Source organism: Microtus ochrogaster, chromosome X, assembly GCF_000317375.1.
Source record: "Microtus ochrogaster isolate Prairie Vole_2 chromosome X, MicOch1.0, whole genome shotgun sequence".
Taxonomy (NCBI): Eukaryota; Metazoa; Chordata; class Mammalia; order Rodentia; family Cricetidae; genus Microtus; species Microtus ochrogaster.
In genome coordinates, this window is record NC_022026.1 from 12,420,253 (window position 1) to 12,440,691 (window position 20,439).

The 20,439-nt window shown below is 44.5% G+C and overlaps 1 protein-coding gene across 4 annotated transcripts in view; it reads left to right on the forward strand.

The window, feature by feature from the left end:
* Slc9a6 (solute carrier family 9 member A6) overlaps window positions 1-20,439 on the forward strand; it is a 71,298-nt gene that overhangs the window by 3,985 nt on the left and 46,874 nt on the right. Inside the window, exons 1-3 of one of the 4 annotated variants that reach the window (XM_013350501.2) lie at window positions 1,380-1,394; window positions 8,185-8,409; window positions 18,160-18,359. In XM_013350501.2, coding sequence (XP_013205955.1) covers window positions 8,241-8,409; window positions 18,160-18,359 — 369 coding nt within the window. In that variant the 5' untranslated portion in view covers window positions 1,380-1,394; window positions 8,185-8,240. Of the gene's footprint in view, window positions 1-1,379; window positions 1,395-7,982; window positions 8,044-8,081; window positions 8,410-18,159; window positions 18,360-20,439 lie in introns of those variants that run through there. The other 3 variants (XM_005358487.3, XM_026784758.1, XM_005358485.3) reach the window with 3 other exon arrangements.

A 20,439-nucleotide genomic window follows, 5' to 3' on the forward strand; every position in this document is an offset into this window, starting at 1 on the left:
AGAGGGTACCAGACCTCATTACAGGTGGTTGTGAGCCACCATGTGATTGTCGGGAATTGAACTCAGGACCTTTGGAAGAGCAGACAATGCTCTTAACCACTGAGCCATCTCTCCAGCCCTTTTTTTTGTTTTGTTTTTTGAGATAGGGTTTCTCTGTAGCTTTGGAGCCTGTTCTGGAACTAGCTCTTGTAGATCAGGCTGGCCTCGAACTCACAGACACCCTCCTGCCTCTGCCTCCCGAGTGCTGGGATTAAAGGCCTGCACTACCACCACCCGGCCTGAATTAAAGATTTTAAGAAAACTTTTTAAAGCCATTTATATCTAGAACTATATCTCTGGATAACAGATTCTAGGATTCTATAGCCTTCTAGGCACACTAACCTGCTTGCCTGCTCTGTCTAACTGTCTGCCCTTCTCCTTTCCTTCCTCCTATCCTCCCCACTTCTCGGACTTATCAGCAAGCAAGGAATTGCATAGACCTTTCTCAGGGAAGGAATCAGATCAATAAAACAGCAGAAACTGAATCATTCAGACAGGCAGCTCTGCCACACATCCACATAGGTTTTCCCTAACACATCCATCATGCAAGACGTGTACAGGATCTGCCAGAGAAGAATTCACACATTTTTTTAAAACAATAGCAAAAATCAGGAGAAGCAGAATCCCTTCAACACATTTTATCCTTGAGCCAGGCAGATGTGTAGCCCTTATCAGGGCTCACGCCTTTCTACAGGCAGCTTCTGGTGGCCCTAGGCAGCTCCCTAGAGGCCAGAACTAGAATCCAGGTCCCTGTATTGAAGCTCTCTGTAGGAAACTAGCATTTTCAAAATTGATGTTGCATCCTTTTATTTTCTTTTTACAGGCATAGTGTGTACTTGTAAGAAATTCAAATGAGAAACAACAAAACATGTATCTCAAAAGATTAAGTAGCACCTTGGTATTTTGAGAATCCAACCTTTTCCATTTTTGTTGTTTTGTTTGTTTTTTCAAGACAGGGTTTCTCTGTGTAGTCCCTGGCTGTCTTGGAACTTACTCTGTAGACCACACTTACTCTGTGGCCTTGAACTCACAGAGATCCGGGCCTCTCCCGAGTGCTGGGAAATAAAGGTGCACACCACCAACGCCCAGCTTGAGAATCCAATTTTAAAATTGTATTTACGTGACTTCGTGGCTTTGAGATTTGTTTGCTGAATTACTTAGACTACAATCGTTTTCTAGAGCATGTACCCTGGACTGGGCTGAGTTTAGACCCTGGATTTTCCTCCTCTACATCTGGGAAATTGGAGGAGTGCCTGATCTCTGCGCTTCATTTCCGTCACCTGTAACTTGAGGCTAGCCACAATGCTCATTTATAGGGCCATTGTCAGAGCTGAGCGTGCTGCTGCCTGTGAGTGGTGAGTAGTCTCACACACTGTAAGCACTCGGTGAATGTTGACTATTGTTTTATTAGTTAAAAAACATTTATTTTTAAAATTATGCCTGTGTGGATGTGTGGCTGGGTATGTGCACATAAGTACAGGTGCCTACAGAGGTCAGAAGACCAGTGTCTCCCCAGAGCTGGAGTTCAAGATGGTTGTGAGGAGCTGCCTAATGTGGGGGCTGGGAACTGAACTCAGGTTCTCTGGAAGAACAATACGCACTCTTAATTACAAAGCCATGTCTCCAGGCCTCAATTTTATATTTATTGTTACTTTACTATCACTCTGGATGTATGACATTGGGGGAGGGTGGAGCTTGTGTGCCATGTGTGCCATGGTACAGATGTGGAGATCAGAGCACAAGTTCATGGAGATGGTTCTCTCCTTCCATCTTTATGTCAGTTCTGGGGCTCAAACTCAGATCCTCATGATTATACAGCAAGTGCTTTCTTTACCTGCCGAACAATCTCTTAATCCCCATTATTGTTTTAATGTGTGTGTGTGTGTGTGTGTGTGTGTGTGTGTGTGTGTGTGTTGTGTTCGTGGGTATGAGTACAGGCGAGTGCAGGTCAAAGGACAACCCCAGGCGTTGGTCTCCACTCTCTACCAAATCTGAGTAGAGATCCTGTTTGGTACAGGATCTCCTTGTTTGCTGCTGTGTGCCCTAGACTAGTTAGCCCTTGAGCATCCAGAGATTCCCTAGTCTCTGCCTCCCTCCCCTCTTGCTGGAGCAATACTGGGATTACAGATTGTGTTATCACATCTAGCCTTTTGTATGCCTTGGGTATACGAACTAAGATCTTCTTGCGTGTGCAGTAAGTATTTTCCCCACTGACTGCACCATTTCCCTAACTCCCATTATTATTATTTATTATTGATCCTTCTATTTTTCCAGACTAAAGAGGTTCCCGATCCCATTAAATCAGTCGCTTCTCCCATTTGATTACGGTTTTTTTTGAGACAGGGTCTGACTGTGTGACTCTGGCCGGCCTAGATCTGCCTGCCTCTGCTTCTTGAGTGCTGACCCTTTGATATTTGAATTCTTGTGACCATTTCTAGATTGGGTGTATCTCTCAGGACTTTACTGATGCATCTGCATAAAGTAACCTAGGTTACTTGTATGAGGTTAATACAAGCGTGCATTTCAGAGAGCCTCCCTAATGACACTGAAAAAAATCTTACTTTTTTTCTTCACGTTAGGATGGTCACATGAGGAAATAAATTGTGTGAAAACTTTTGCATGTTTATGCTGGATTCAAAATGTAGCTATGACTTCTCTAGCATTCACTTTATTATTGCCTCAGGACAGCTCATGATGCCCTCCCTCTGTTCTTGGGAAAAGTCAGGACCTCCCACAGCTTCCATACTGAGCAGAGGGCTCCCGAATCTATCGCTGGTCCTGAGCATCAAGCTACGTTTCTAACTGCCTACTCCAATATCTGCATGTGGATTTCCCACCACTCTCCCTTTTTTTTGAGGGAGGGGAACAGGGCCTTATTGTCATTTATCCCTGGCTGGCCTGGGATAAATGTAACACAGGTTAGCCTCAGATTTGTGACAATTCTCCTGCCCCAGCCTTCTGTGTGCTGGGATTATAGTTATGTGTCACCATGCCTGGGTTCCCACCAGCTTCTTACATCAAGCCTGTGCGTAGCCAGGTTCAGCCTTATGACTTCCTATTATTGCTGCACACAGGTCTGTGTTTTCCAGTTATGCAGACTCAAAGCCATGAAGTCCTTTTTCAGTGTTTTTTTTTCTTTTTGGCAGTGCTAGGGATCGAACCCAGGGCCTTGCGTATGCTGAGCATGTGCACTGACCTGCTCCTTAGCCATCTACACCGTATCAGCTTGCCACTTTATTCCTACATCATACAGTACACTGAGACCCTGTAGCACCTTGGCACTACTTCGGTTTTATTTTTTCCTCATTTTTGGTAGGAGGCTATGGTTTCTTGAGTGAGAAGTGTTCCCCATAGGCTTGGGTATTTGACTATTTGGTTCCAAGTTGGTGGTGTTGTTTGGAGTGGTTTAGGTGGTGCGGCCTTGGTGGGAAAAGTATGTCATGGGGGTCAGATTATGTAGTCCCGCCCTCCTTCCAATATGACCTCTCTTTGAAGATGTGCTCCTAGTCCCCGTTGCTGCTGTCATGTCTGCTGCTTGCTGCTGTGCCTCCCCAGCATGGTGGGCTGGTATCCCTCTGGAATGCTAAGTCAAAAGAAACGCTCTCTCCATTAAGTTGTGTTTGCTCACGGCATTTGTCTCGATGACAGAAAAGTGACTGACTTGAAGAGGGCATAGAAGCTCCCTGTGTGACACAGGCAGGCCTCAAAAGTTTCTTGCTCCCTCCTCAGCCTTCTGAGCCCTGGCATGGCAGGCTTGTGTCACCATGGGCAACTACTTTCCTAAACTCTTAGCTGACCTCCCAGTGCTCATCTCGTTGCATGTAATTTATTTCCTTTTCTTCTGCCAAACCTAAACCGGGGAGACTTTTGATTGCGGAAATGGACGATTTAAACATTTCAGTTGCGTTGTAGATCTTCTGTAACGTGACTCTAACCAAACTTCCCCACCTTTCTCCAAGTGCATGAATTAGTTAACCCACTGTTTATCAGGCACGTCCAGGGAACTAAAGATTGTGCCGAGCACGGCAAAACTTATCGGTGCTTTTCTGTTATCAAGTATTTACTGAGTCCTTACCGTGTACCTGGTATTACAAAGTCCTCTTTCAGTTTATCCTTGAATTGAGTCTGTGTTCCCATGGACATTTAACGCCATCTGTAAACCTGAGGATTTCCTTTGCACTCGCTGAAATTCAAGAGAGCCCTATCGATGCATTGATATGATATGCGTTATTGAATACATTTCACGTTTTCTTCTGTATGCATATGTGTACATGTGTGTGTGGGTGTGTGCCATGGTTCATGTGTGGAGACCATGGGACAACTTGCAGGAGTCAGTTTTGTCCTCCCACCATGTGAGTCAGGCTTATTGGCATATGTCTTTACCCACCAAGTCACCCTGCTGGCCCCGGGGCGCTTATTTTGGATAAGTTTTGTGCTAGGTGCTGGTGCAGGAGACATTTATGATCTTAGAAAATGAATATGCTAATGTATCAGGAGAGCTAGGATAGAGATTTGCCCAGGGGATTCAGAGCCCTTAGGATTAGGAGCCCCTAACTCAGTTTGGTGACTTTTGGGACCTTTAATCCGAGCTTTTCCAGCCAAGTAGAAGTTAATTTTGGAAAGAAGGGGCTGTAGGCCCATTCAAGCAGGAGGAACGCATGGAAACACATAGGAGATGCACACGAAACACTCGTGGAACTACAAGGTGGAATATTTTTTGTTTCAGAATATCTGGAGTAAAATCTATCAGGGAAGCACAGGCTATACCAGTGAAGAAACAGCCTGGAGCCACAGTGCTCCAAAGATGTCCCCATGTTGAGGGGCCAGAACTAAAGTGGGGGCACTGGAAGGATCTGGAGCAAGGGTGTGACCTACACAAGCAGAGTGGAACTTCAGAAAGTGCTGTCTCATCGGAGTGTGGGGGAATGATTGACAGGGATGAAGGCAGAAGGGCAAACTTTTCCAACAGAGGGTCAGATAACAAATACCTTAGGCTTTGTGGGCCCCCAAGCCTCTTTCAAAGTTACCCAACTCTGCCCTTGTTACAGAAAAACAGCCATAAACCATAGGCAAACAAAGAGCGACACTTTTCCCACTGCTCCACCATGGAGAGACACGGAAATCTTGATTTCTGCTGCTGTCACATCACAGAATACTCACTTGGGGCTTTTTTAAATTAGCATTTAAAAATGTCAGAACTGAAAAAAAATGTCAGAACTGTTCTTAGCTTCCAGTCATAAAAGCAGACGACAGGTGTCTTTTGGGTCCCAGGCTGTCATCTGATCTTTGCTAATACCCCACACTAAGGGATATGATCACAGAAAGGATAGAAATGCTTTTGAGATGCTTATCTCTCCAGCAAGACGAGAAACGGTGGTGCAATCATTAATGGGGAAGCTTGAAGGACGATACCTGGGCCTGTTGACAGAGTAGCAGGGGACAGAAAAGGAGTCACCGGACGAGGTGGGGGTGGAGGGTGGCTTAGAGTGGCTTCTGGTAGAAAGGAAGTGAAGGGATGAGCTGGATGAGGGAATAGGTTTCTAAAGGAGGAGGAAACACCTTTTACAGGAAGCTGAAGGGGAGGAAGGATGGAAAGATATGGATGTGATAGTTCATCAATTGGAGGGTAGGAGCTTCCCAGAATGCTTTGAGTTTCTCAGTGAAAACAAGCAAGGCTGAATTCTGAGTTGTCTGACTGATTTCTGGAGTCCCTCAAGGGTGGTGGAAGAGCTGAGAGGAAGCCAGAAAAGCCTATAAACCAGACTCACAAGTATGCTGGATGTGTAGGAGTGACCAGGAAGTGGTTAGGTGGCGAAAACAAGGAAAGAGAAGGTGACAGCTTCCCATGAAGGGTGGAGGAGTCAGGGCTCTGAAGAGTAAGGAGGAGGCAGAGCGGCAGCTCCCTTAGGCTACATGATACATGGTGTGATGGTGCAGGCACTCGAGCAAGACACACATGTTGTCATGTAGGACAGGAAGGTTGTGAGGAAGTGAACCACCTCCACTTGAAACTGCTTCAGGGCAAGGAAATGGAGGGGACCACGAGAACTGTCCCTTGCAGGGGGAGGTGGGGCGGGGGGAGCTGGGAAAGTACTGCACAGAACACGCTGACCTGACGTGGACTCGCACTGGCACGGGTGGCAGTAATGAAGAGAAATGGAGCTGGGAATGAGAGGTGGGAACAGTGTGTGTGTGTGTGTGTGTGTGTGTGTGTGTGTGTGTGAGAGAGAGAGAGAGAGAGAGAGAGAGAGAGAGAGAGAGAGAGAGAGAGGCACATTCTGAGGGAAGCCTAAGTCCATGGCTTTGACTGTTGGCCGAGTTGGCGCTGTGTAGTCTCTCCTGGAGCTGGGCTCTCTAGAGTCTACAGATGGGCAGGGTATTGAGTTGCTGGGGCCATGGAAACTGGTGGTGGTCCGGGGCTGGAAGAGGTTTGTTCACTGTGGTCAAGCAAACAAACCTGTGGCTCCTCCGTTCTTAAGATCCAGACGCTCATCAGAAAGTGGTTTTGTGGACAGGCAGAATCACCTTGGGGTGAGTGGATTTGCTCAAAGGAGGTCTGGCCTTTCAGGTGTTCAGGGACATCCAGCCAGTGCTGCAGCGAGCACAGCGGCTCCTGGCCTGGGTTTCTTGCCCATGTAACAGGCCTAGCCTGGTGTGAACAGGGAAGTGCGATTGGACTGGAGTCAGTGGAAGGACGAGTCCTGAGGTGTCTTGGGAAGACAGACCGCCCCAGCTACTAATAGGGATGGGCAGTTACTGCTGGGAAAATTCCTGGCCTGTCGACCAGAACCACCATTCTAGAGTTGGTTTTCTCTCTCTGAAGTCTCACTATCCTCTCAGAGCTTAAAGGGTTTGTTAGTGACGAGGAGAAAAGCTTTCAGGATGGGACTTTTTACACAAAATGGCCAGGCTGAGATTGATAGTAATACTAGTGATCTCTGAAAGCTTTGAGGAAGGAGACATATTCATAAGGGGAAGAATTAGCTCCTTTACAGGAGAGACTCAGTGTATACTTCACAGGTAGAGGCCTGAATGCTTGCTGATAGGCCAGGGCTTGAGACTTGTAGCAGATTTATGTAGAAGTGAAAGTCTAGAGCTCAAAACCCCCTAAGGAGTGCGCCTGCAAGTATGGAGACTTTTTGTAGAGGTTCCCAAACACAACTCAGCTATGGAGGTGAACTATGAAAATCTTGCCTTGTGAGTCCAGGGGACTACACAGAAATTTCTCTGGGGCAGTTGTGTGTGTGTGTGTGTGGGGGGGGGGTGACAGGTAGGGAGTCAAAGAACTGGTGACACTTGCCTTAAATGGCAATCTAAAAGAACAACAGGAGAGGGAAATAGCCTCTACCACCAGATTTCTCCCCAGAGGGAGGGAGGTGCTTCTGGGAGGAGGGAAATCTGAGCACAAACTTGGTTGACTATCCTTTTGAAAGGCTGATGAAGCTCTGTATTCCTTTCTGACCCAGGAGATGACATATATCAAGCTTTGACTGCTAAAGAAAACTCAATAATATGATCCATGCCTTTGTGTGAGTTCTTTTACGAACTCTTACTGTGTTTTCCCCCCAATAATGACAGAATAAGGGGATTCCCATTAAATTACAGAGCTGGAGATTGAGGCCACTCCCAAGGGGACAACTTCTTATCCTGTTAAGAGACGCTGGGGGACGATATCCAGATGGGTTATGAAGATGGATTCCTGTCCCCTTCCCAGCTGTCAGAATAGAATCAAAGTAAAGAGCGCACAGTCGGCATCTGATTACACTGGGTCCATGTTTCTTCCGTAGTGTTTTCTACGTGGGTTAAATTCGGACAGATCTCGAGCTCTAGGTGTACCCTTAGGTGGGCAGAGCAGCAAAGGAATGGTGACGCGCAGGCGGGAGCTGTGGCGGTCCCTTTAAGAGTGGAGGCTGCGCGGGGCGGTGCCTGCACCGCCTGCTCAGCTGCAGCCCCGCCCCTTTCCCGTGAGCCCTCGGGGAGTGGTCCCACCGCGGGCGGCTGCGGGTGAGGAGTGGGGCGGGGTGGGGGATGGGGGGGAAGACATGGCTGTGCCTCGGCGCAGCTGGCGGCTGGCGCCTGTTCGCCGAGGCGTCTGCCGGCCCAGGGCGCGTCCGCTTATGCGGCCCCTCTGGTTGCTCTTCGCAGCGAGCCTCTTTGGCTGGACCGGGGCTTCGGACGGCTCCCGGGGAACGACAAGAGCCATGGACGAGGAGATCGTGTCCGAGAAGCAGGCGGAGGAGAGCCACCGGCAGGACAGCGCCAACCTGCTCATCTTCATCCTGCTACTCACCCTCACCATTCTGACGATCTGGCTCTTCAAGCACCGCCGGGCCCGCTTCCTGCATGAAACTGGCCTTGCTATGATTTACGGTAAGTGTCTTGGACCCCTGTCCCCTTACTGGTACTATCCCTTTCTCTGCCTGCCGACTGCTTCTCCTCCTGTCCTAGTCCTGCTCGGCCTACATTATGCTCCCCTTCTCATTTCATTTTCCGCCTCGTCTTAAACCGTCCTGGGTTTCTCTGGCTCATCCCCCCCCCTTTATTTCTGCTACGCCCCCCGTTTTTCTTACCTCCTTCTCAGCCTCGCTTCCCCATTTTCTCTGCTCTCCTTGCTGTTTTTGCCTCCGACCCCACCCCCTTTTTCCTCTGCACCCCTCTGCCTACCAAGCTGGGCACCAGTAAAGGTGGGTGTTGAAGATGGGAAAGGGAGTCGGGTGCGGTGGCTAGGATGGGGCTTGGGGCGGGGGGGAGGGGAAGACATCCTTGTAGTCTGTCTCTAGGGTGTCAGTTTGTTTAAGGTTCATTGAAGCTGCAGTAGTAGCTGTACTGGCAGCATCTGGCATTCATTTGGAACCAGAGGCGACCTTTACTCATTGCCCAGCTTTTGCTATGCCTCCTTTCCAGATGCAGACGATAACCTTACTCCAGTGGAACCCACGCAAAATCAAAACCTGAAGTACGCTACAGAAGGCTCAGGACATTTTAAATGTCGTCCTATTTATTATATTATACCTGTGATACCTGATGGGGAGACCTAGGGTTGATCATTAGGAGTCAGGCTTATGAAACTGAGGAGGAGTGAGAGTTAAGGTTCTTCAAGCAGCATGTTACATACGATATGATGAGAACAGTTCAGCCAAATAGTAATTAAGAATCTTCACGGTTATGTATAGGGGTGACTTGCCGTTAGCATGAGGTTATTGACCAATGGCTGTGTAAATGATTTTGATTCTTGAGTCTCAGTGTGCGTTCTTTTGAGGTTATTTTTCTGTGCGTGGTGGGGCACATGATACACACACGTGCGCGCGTGCACACACACACACACATGTACACACACACACACACAGAGGGGGGCAAGAAAGGAAAATCAAGCCATGGGCTTAGAAGCATTTTGAGCAATGCTCTAACCTTGCGAGGGGGGGAAAGAAGATATTGCTGATGGTCTCATATCTGCCTAGGAGGGTATGGCTGAAGAGATGAGGGCAGACAAACAGTCCTGTCTGTGCAGTAATGTGTGAAGATTATCTTCATTGGGTAGAGTCTTGAATTATAGAGGGTTATAGAGGGTTGTTTCTAAGATTTGAAGATAGGTATATGAAGGTTTGGCACTAAAAGGTATTTTTCCATGCAGCCCCCATCCCCTTCCAGTAAATCCAGACTTAAGACCAGGGATTGGCATTTTTAAAAGGGCTAGATAATAAAGATCATTGATTTTAAGGGCATTCATATTACATTTTAATTTCTGTTTTTTTTTCTCTTTGCAAAATTAAAAAATGCAAAAAAGGGGGAGGGGGCCAGAGAAAGAAGGATCACTGGGCAAGAGAGTACTGGCTGCTCTTGCAGAGGACCCTGGTTTGATTCCCAGCCCCCACAAGGTGGCTCGCAGCCATCTGTAACACCAGTTCTAGGGGATTCGATACATATTTCCGGACTGTGGGTAGTGCATACACATACTACAGCAACATACATGTAGGCAAAGCGTGCATACACATAAAGTATAAATAATTATATTTTAACATTTAAATCTTTAGGTTTTTAAAAATAAATGAAAAAAATCATCTTCTCGGCTCTTGGGCCATGGGAAAACAGACCGAGTTCTGAAGCTGCATTTACCTCTTCTATAGCTCTTGCACCATCATAGCTGTTGTGTTACTGTGTATCTGTAGTTCCATTTCTAGGTGAAAAGAGAATTTCTGTACATCTAAGCTTCAGCTGGATGGCGATCTAGTTGTAATATCAGTTTCACTATGTAACTACTCAGAAAAATGTTGTTTGTGTTTTTAATTGACTGATAGAGGTGGTTCTTGCTATGTAGCCTAGGCTGGTCTTAAACCCATGGCAGTCTCGCTTCTGCCTCCCTAGTGTCAAGATGACAGGCTTATATCACCATGCCTACCTCTTTTATCTTTGTAAGAAGCAAGGGTAAAAAGCTTAAACCACAGCTGGGTGTGGTGATCACTAAACTCAGGAAACAGGCAAGAGTATAGCAAGTTGGAGCCCTTCTGGGCTGCAGAGGGAGACCCTATCTTAAAACAGCCAAACGGAAAGTAGATTTAAGTCAATTATGTAGTCAGTTTCTAGACTGTAATATAGATATTTAATAATTGCTCTAGTAGCTGGGCGGTGGTGGTGTGGGTCTTTAATCCCAGCACTCTGGAGGCAGGAGCAGGCAGACCTCTGTGGGTTCAAGGCCAACCTGATCTACGAGAGCTAGTTCCAGGACAGACTCAGAGCTACAGCGAAACCCTGTCTTGAAAACGGATTCTTAGCTAGGCGGTGGTACACACCTTTAATCACAGCACTGGGTGGGGGGGGGCGGGGGAGGCAGGCAAACCTCTGTAGGTTCAAGGTCAACCTGAGCTGTAAGAGCTAGTTCCAGGACAGACTTGATAGCTACAGCAAAACCCTGTCTCGAAAATAGATTCTTTTTTTTTGTTTTTTGTTTTTTCGAGACAGGGTTTCACTGTGGTTTTGGAGCCTGTCCTGGAACTAGCTCTTGTAGTAGACCAGGCTGGTCTCGAACGCACAGAGATCCACCTGCCTTTGCCTCCCAAGTGCTGGGATTAAAGGTGTGCACCACCACCGCCCGGCTTTCAAAAACAGATTCTTATCCAGGCGGTGGTGCACACCTTTAATCCCAGCACTCAGGAGGCAGAGGCAGGTGGATCTCTATGCGTTTGAGGCCAGCCTGGTCTACAGAGTGAGTGCCAGGATAATCAGGGCTACATGGAGAAGTCCTGTCTCAAAAACCAAACAAAGAAAAACAAGAAAACAACAAAACACCCAGGCTCCTCTGTGTGTGCAGTGGAGGTGCGTCATGCAAAACAGAGCTCAACAGTGAGTGGCTTCCTCAGTCACTGTCTGCCTTATTTTTTGAGACAGGGCTTCTCACCGAACCCAGAGTTGATGGATTTGTCTAGAATAACCGGCCAGCAAACCCCTATGAATCTTCCCGTTTCCATGTCGGTAGCACCAGGATTACGGAAGCACTCTGCTGTAACCCTGTTTTTACATGGGTTCTTGGGATCCCAACTCAGATTCCCGTGCTTACACGGCAAGCACATTTCCAACTGAGCCTTTTCCCCATCCCCTGCAAACACAGCATCGATGCTCCCACGTGTTTTATTCACTGGGCTAGTTTTCTTAGGAAGCTCTAGAGTGAGTCACTGTTAGTAGACATTGTTGAGCTAGTTAATTAAGTCTGAAAAGTGATCACTCACTGCGTGTGCTTACAAATAAGAAGCAAATGACAGTAAAATATTTGTTTTGCCTTAGGGAATCTTGTTTGGTTAAGTCATACGATTAACTATTGCTCTATCGGTAAACCTTTCTTCAATGTCTGTGATGGGTGGCATATGATGAAAAAGGTAGGTAGGTGCCACATTCCCTGCCCTCAAAGTAGTACAATCTAGTGACTAAATAGCTAGTGTTTATTGCACATTACAGTGTGTGAGACTGTATTATTCACGTTTAAGTAGCATCTCATTTAAACCTCATAGCAACTCTGTCATATGGGTACTATTATCTTTCTCATTTTACAGTAGACGAAATTAGGCCTCAGAGAGGGTAAATGATCTGCTTGATAGCATTTGTTGAGTCAGGATTAAAAGAGTCTGTCTGGTTTAACAGCCCCCTCCCTTTTTAAGCCAGTAAATCACAATGAATGTCAGTAAAAGTTTTGACTTTCTTTGCTGTCTTGAAATGCATGCAGTCATTGTCACAGAATTAACAATGTTCTCTTAAAAGATTTTATTTTTTATTATATGAGTGTTTTGTCTGCATATGTGTCTGTGTAGCACATGCATGCATTGCCCTCAGAGGCTAAAGATCGTATCAGATCCCCTGGAGCTGGAGTTCGCATGGTTGTGAGCCTCCATGTGGCTGCTAGGAATCAATCCTGGGCTCTCTGCCTGAGAAGCAGCGCTCTTAAACCACGCAGCCACCTCTCCAGCCTTCTCTAGCAGCAGTTTTGAAACAAGTTATTGATGATTTTATGAACGCATACTCACTTTCACTAGGAGGCCCTGGGCATTGAACCCAGGACCCGACTCATGCGAGAATAAGCATCCTGTCATTGAACTACACCTTCAAAATCCTCATTTACTCTTTATTTTGAGACAAGGTCTCACTGATTAGCCCCGACTAATCTCAAACTTGCTGTAATTCTTCCTTTGTCTCTTGAGTGCTGGGACTACAGGAGTTTATCATTATTATTATTATTAGTAGTAGTAGTAGTAGTAGTATTAGTATTATTATTGGTGAGTGTGCATGTTTGCATTGTGTGTTGGTGAGTGCAGGCACGCATACGGCACAGTGCATGTTGGAGGTAAGAGGCTAACTTTGTGGAGTCAGTTTTCCAGTGCTTGAACTCAGGTCATTAGGCTTCTGTGGCAAACTCTTAGCAGCTGAGTCATCTTACTGTCCCCAAACACTTCTGAAGATGTGGACAGTGTTGTCAGCTCTGACTACACTTCGTTCTTCAGTGATATTACGCCCATACTTTTGAACAGCAGGGTTTTCAGGTGCAGTAGGCAGGGAGACAGGGCTGGGGTTGCTGAGGAAGCCGTGTTGCATTATCTAGAGAAGCCGACAGTGGGTCAGGTGCTGCCGAGTTCCTCATCCTTAGGAGCATTTTCAGCACAAGTAGATCGTGAATGCACAGGCAGGCTAGGCTTCTGTTTGTGAAAACTGCTCTTGTCACCTGTTATTAATTTAAATTTTATACTAGCGATGTATTCTACCCCTCCATATGTGTAGGATGCTAACCGTTTCTGCCTTATCTTCTAGACAAAGCACTCTTTTGTGACTGTCCTCTTTACTGGGAATTGCTTTAATTCCATGATTAGGATTTGACCTTTTACAGAACTCGAATTTAGTTGATCTGTCAACTTTTTCCAGAGAAATTCCAGTTTTCCATCTGCTATAATGAAATGCCTGTCTTGTTTCCAGCATAAGTAATTGTTCTTTATGCTGTTGTTTTATTGTCCAAGGTGTGTGTTTTAAATCTGCCCAAGTGCTTAATCCGGGCACCTGCTATTTCAGTGTGGGTTCAGGCATGCAGAGAAGCCAGTGGACACTCTTTCTTGCATTGGAAAGAATTTATGCTTCTGTTGGTAATATTTACAGTAGCTAACTGGTGATCTTTTAACATGTAAATGCAAAGGGATAACTTTTACTGAGCTCCTCAGGAGAGAACGGTTGTCTCTGTGTCACCTACACAGAGGAACTACATGGATGCAGCCTTTCTTCCCTCCTGGTTATGGCTATCAAGGATGGCTGCTAACCAGCCATGACATTCATCCTCCTCTCTCATGACCCTTTCTCTGGCCCTTCTCCTTCACTCTCCCCTGCCCTGTGGCTCAGTCCCTTTCCCAGCTTCCTTTCTTTCATCATATAGAGGTTTGTCTAAACTCAAGATCGTGCCTTACAGTGCGCTCCACCACGCCCAGTTGTTTTTGTACCACTGGTTTGTATTAATATGCTGGGCTTTAAACTCAGCGCTTTCCACTGCCTGTTGCTCTTGCTGCAAGATATGCCCCACCAATCCAGGAGAGGCAGGAGATTTTAAAGTGAATCTTCATTTTCAGATCTGAGCATTGGCGAATATTTTTCAGATTGATATTTTCTCTGTCCCTTTCCCTACCAGCTACTGCTTTTACAGCCCTGTTTCTTTTTTTTTACTTAACTTTTTTCACGTAATATATTTTGATCATATTTCTTTTTCCTGAACTCCTCTGAGATTTCCCCGTTCCCTACTCTCCCAGCTTTGTGTTCTCACTCACTCAGAAGAACAAAGAAAAAATCAAAGCAAATACACAAAACCCCAGTAAGATAAAAAATAACGAAGTCTCCCCCACCTAAAAAAATGAAACAGGGAGTCTATTTTGGGTTGGTTAACTACTCCTGGGCATGGGGCCTGCCCTCAGTGTGAGTGACAGCTCAGTGACACTCACTGGAGAAAACTGATTTCCCCTTCCCAGCAGGGATCAGTTGCAAATAGCTTCTTGATTGGGTGAGACTATGTGTCCACTTCTTCCTAGTGTTAGGATTTTGTCTGCTTTCAGCTCATGCAGGACTCGTGCCTGCTGTCCTGGTCTCTGTCAGTTCATATGAGTAGCTGTTAGTGTGTATACAAGATGCTATTTGCTTGGAGTCATCTGCCACCTCCCCTCTTACAATCTTTCTTCATAGGTCTCTGAGCCTGTAGGGCCAAGTTTGATAGAGACATCCCATTTAGTGCCCAGTGCTCCACAGTCCCTTACTCTCCTCACATGGTCTGTTTGCGGATCTCTGTTAATTCCCATCTGATGCCAGAAGAAAGCCTCAGAAGAGTTGAGCGATAGAACGATTCTCTGTATATCCCCCTGATTCTGTTTCATTCCTCCCTCCTCTGGTCTGGCTTCTTATCAAGGCGACCTATACCTTCCTGGTTGCTAAACCCAGAGGAGATTTCTCCCTCCCTAATTATTTAACATTTTATTGTAGCAATTGATAATTTTCATCATTTCCTCAAAAAATGAAAATTTCTGCTTCTTCCTGAATTTTTAGCCACCATGTATTTCTTCCTATTCCTTTGGTTTTCCTCCTTAGGTTCATTATCAGTTTGTCGGTTCCTGTTGGCCCCTCCATGGTAGTTGTTAACGGAGCAAACACAGGACTGACAGCTGTAGTCTTCTTCCCGTACTTTTTGCTCTCAGTTGGTCATCTCATATATGTACCTAAACTTTCCTAACTGATCACTAAGTTGAGGCTCTCTACTTGTGCTCTAGACTCCACATCCTCAGATGAAACTCAACATGTTTGAAACTAAACTTGGGGACGGGAGAGATGCCCAGCAGTTAATGGCACTTGCTCCTCTTCAGAGGGATCTTAGCTCCCAACACCCATGTCAGGCTTCTCCCAACTGCTGACATTAAGGCTCCAGGCCACTCGATGCCTTCCTCTGGTCCGCTGTGGGCACCTGTGCGTATGTGACAGACAGATGTGCACATACAAATAAAAGTATTTTAAAAACGAACTTGGACTTTCACCCCTACAAATCCATTCTCTCCGTGTGTTCTCACTTCATTAAATAGCTTTATTTTCCATCTGGATGCTCAGGCCAGCATAACCACCTCATTGTCAAGTCCATTAAAGCTCCTCTAGTCTTTCACCTCATTCTCCCTAGCCTATTCTACTTGGCCACCAAAGCTCTCGAAAACAGACTATCTTCCAACGACCCCCACTTCTGGCATTACTCTCTTAAATGAGGTCCAAAGCTCTTATTGCCTAATGATTGCAGTGTTCACCTAGACAGCCATTTAGACCCTCTCGAGTCTAGACCAAGCTTTTAAAATAGAACGCTAATGTCAAGCTCACACTTAGGGCTCTTCAGTGATTTCTTTTTACTTCAGGGCATTAAAGTCCACCTCCCCCTTTTCAGCACACCTGTTGTTTTTTATGATTTAGTCCCTGCAGATCTTCCGGACTTCACCTCTTGTCGGCTCATATTGGAGCCACACTAATTACTCTTACCAGTCATGTTCTGTTATTCCTTGAGTGGATATATATTCTACTATACCTCTACCTGGTAATGATATTAGTTACTTAGGTGACATTGCTGGAAAACCCTCTAATGTCCCATTCCCTTAGACTTGGTTAAATATCTCTTTTCTGTAATTTAAGGCATCTTGTATATGGGTGTGTTGCATTACAATTGTTAAAATTGGGGTTTTTTTTGCTAACTGGACTGAGAACTCTTTGAAATGGACATTATTTTCATCTGTGAACCCTGGGGATGTATCTTGCTAATTTGGCAGTTTGCATCTTAAATGAATGGGTGACCAGTCACAATAAAAGACTATGAGAAGGTAAGTTGGCAGTTTGCATCTACAACAAAGGTGAATGTCCAATATTATATACTAAGTGAAAGAAGCTAGCACAAGAGGTCATACATTATAGGATTTCATTTATATGAAATGTCCACTATAGGCAAATCCATAGAGATGAAAAGTAGATTTTTGACTTCTAAGAGCTGGAGCTTATAGGTCTAGAGATAAATTAGTCATAAACTACTTACTGTAAAAGCATGAGAACTTGAGTTTGGGCCCTCACCCAAGGAACAGCAGGCATGGTGGCATGTGTGTTCAAGCACAGCTCTATGGCGGGAGGGGGGCAGAGATAGGTAGGTCTCTGGAGCTCACTGGCTACCTAGTCTAGCCAAAATCAGTAAGGTATAGGCTCAGGGAAAGGCCCTGTCTCAAACAATAGAAGATTGACTAAGGAAGACACCCAATGTTAATCTCTACTACACAGATGTCCATATTTGTGCACGTATGTATGTGTGTACACATCTATACGTACTCAATTTTTTAAAAGGTAAAAAGAACCAAAGGCTAGAGTTTGGGGATAGGGGAGTAGGGAGTATCCTAAAATTTTGGTGGCATTGAAAATGTTCTTGAAGTAGTGGTGATTGAGTTACACTTTGAATATACAATTTGTGAATATACTAAAGACCATTGAATTGTGTTCAAAAGACTAAGCCTTATAGCATTAGAATCCTATCTCAGTAAAACTGTCATTAAGCATTGCAGTTTATCAGCACAGTTTTATAGAAGGCAGACAATTGTGTGTATCTGAATATGTGTAGGAGTAAAGCCTGAATGCTGATCACATAGGACCAGAATCAGGACTTTTCTTTGATGTATTGATTTTGAGCTGGGTATTTTAAACTTTAATTCTGACATTTCAGTAGTAGAAGAATTCAATCAATTTATAAATAATAGATTTACTTTGCCATTTATTAAATATATATTACTTGATCTCCTATGTATGTGTGCTTTGAAAATAACACAGGGAACATATATGTTTACCTTGTGGGTGGTCGTGGCCCACGCCTTTAATCCCAATACTTGGGAGGCAGAGGCAGCAGATTTCTGTGAATTCGAGGCCAGCTAGTTCCAGGACAGGCTCCAAAGCTACAGAAAAACCCTGTCTCAAAAAAAAAAGCAAGGGGAAAAAAAGAAAACACTGCCTAACTTTGTTAATTGATGGTTGAGGGTTTTACAAAAACACATTTTTGTGGTCTTGGACTTAAACCCAAGGAGTAGCACTAAAGAAACACTTTGTTTTGTCCTTCTTGTTTGGAAATAGGGTCTCATGTCCAGGAACTCACTATGTAGCCGAGTCAGGTTTGAACCCAGTCTTTCCTCAGCCTCTTGAGTGCTAGGATTATAGGTGTGCACCAAATTTGCCAGGCTCCAAAAGTATACCTTTCCAGTATGAGTGTGCTGTCAACTTGACACCCCAGAGAGCACAATCTGTTACAGACGATTTGAAGATATTCTCTTAGTTAGTCCCTTTCTGTATTGGTTATGTATGTAGTGACTGAGAAGTGTGGTCTGTGCTGTTAATCTAAGGCACATTTTCCCTTCTGGCCTACTCGATTATGAGAAAATTGGACTCTTAGACATGTGAATTCAGTAGTACTTTAAACTGTAATAGCATTTGGTCTAAAAATTAGTTCTGATCCTCCATGGACTCTGATCAGAAATTTTCTGTTCTTAATCCAGAGATATGTGTTGGGTACAAATAAGCAGTTTCTGTCTGCATGAGGAGCTGATGGGGCTTTTTCATTTCCAGGTGTTTTGGTGGGGCTGGTGCTTCGGTACGGCATTCATGTTCCAAGTGACGTGAATAATGTCACCCTGAGCTGTGAAGTGCAATCAAGTCCAACTACCTTGCTGGTCAATGTCAGTGGAAAATTTTATGAGTATATGCTGAAAGGAGAGATTAGCTCACATGAGCTCAACAATGTTCAAGATAACGAGATGCTCAGGAAGGTGAGTTTTTAGTTGAAGGGGATGTTTGGGTTTTTGAAAAGGTGTGTAATGAGAAAATAGATGAATCTTAAGAAAACTGATGACACATTTTATTTTATTTTATTAATTTTTTATTTTGAGGCAGTTTCACCTGTGTGCTGCCCTAGAACTTGCAGCAGTCAGTCCTCCTGTCCCTGTCTGCTTGGAGATACATGCCTGCACTACCTACCTCTCAGCTTGTGCCACTATGCCTAGCTGTAATTTTTTAATATTTAAAATAATAATTAAATTTTAAATGTAATAAAACCTGTTAATAAATATCATGCTGTTAGGGGTGGACCTGTCTATGTTTTATTTTTATGATTAAGGCCAAAATCTATAACTCTCTTTATTTGTACTCTCTATATAATGTTTTTATAACTGACAGTGGTCAGGACCTGACTTCAGAAGAATATGTAAGCATTTCTTCAATTTGCAGATGGCCCTATTGCTTTAGGGTACACTAATACATTGAGTTCAACTTCTGGGGCCCCAGTAAGAGCTTCAGTTACTGTACCATGCTTCCTATGGGAGGTTGGGTTGCAGTCTCACTAGCTCAAGATTCCTGGGAATGCTTGCTTGTATTCCGCTCAGTTTCTCTGAAGCTGCTCAGTACCACTTCACACACTGCTCTGTTTTCACCCGCCCTTTGCCTCCTGTCTTCTAGTTAGCAGTACCTGATTTTTATAGTCTCTTGATTGTGTTTCTGTCTTAGGGTTTCTATTGCTGTGAAGAGACACCATAACTTCGGCAGCTCATAAAGGAGAACATTTTTCTCAGGGCTGGCTTACAGTTCCGAAGTTTAGTCTATTATCATCATGAGGGAAACATGGCAGTATGCAGGGGGATGTGGTGCTGGAGAAGGAGCTGAGAGTTCTGCAGCAGGATGGGCAGGCTGCGGGAAGGGAGAGACACCAGGACTACCTTGAGCACCCGAGACCTCAAAACCTACCCCAGTAACACACTTCCTCCAACAAAGCCACACCTACTCCAGCAGGGCCACACCTCTAATGTTACTTCCTATAAGCCTATAGGGGCCATTTTCTTTCAAATCACCACAGTTCCTATCTGTAATGGTTTTTTTTAAAAAAAACCCACAAACTTTACTTTGCAACCAGAGTACTTAGCAGCTATGAAAAAGTCCAGTCCTTAAAAATTTTTGTATGGTTAAGTGGATAGCTGCATTGCGTTCATATCAAATTCTTCTGTAACCTTCAGAACAGAAAGGGCCATCTGCATTGTTAAAACAGTAGGTTTTAAAATGAGTCGACGGTGAGGAGTGAAAATTTTGAGTTGTATAAAAAGTTTTAACTAACTACAGTATTATGCTAAGTAGCGTTTATAGAGATCCCCCCGTGTAATCCTTTAGTCAATGATAAGTATAGCTCTGAATTCTGTTTCTGAAATTTAGGTCTCTTTTATATAAAGCTAAAATACGTTTATGCTTTTTCCACTTTTTAAGATTTAAATTTTTTTGTTTTGAGACAGAGACATGCTATGTAGCTTTTGCTGGTCTATTACTAAGTAGTTCAGGCTGACTTTGAACTCATAGCAATTCTCCTGCCTCAGACCGTTCCCAACATTTAGGGATTACAGGTGTGTATTATTTGTGTTCTGCTAAGAATTTTAATGTAATATTTTTGTACAGTCTCCATAGAAATGGTATAACTCATTATTTTAGCATTATCACCCTCAATTTTATTGAGAAGTAGGAAAATAGCTATACTGTAACACAAAATTTATGTGCCTAAAACATGGAAGTATTAGATTCCCTATTTACTTTTAAGTTAGCATATAAAATAATGGGCTTTATTATGTCATTTTCATATGTATGTGTCATTATACTTGGCTCTAATTTGTCTCCCTCTCCTATTGCCCTGTACATGTGTGTACATGCGCGCACACACACACACACACACACACACACACACACACACTCAAACACACACACACACACACACGCACGGAGTGAAAAGAAAGATTGCTAAATGAGACAAGAATCTTTGCCAAATGCATATGAATTAGGATGTTAAAATCTAGGATAAGCAAAGAATCATAAAAA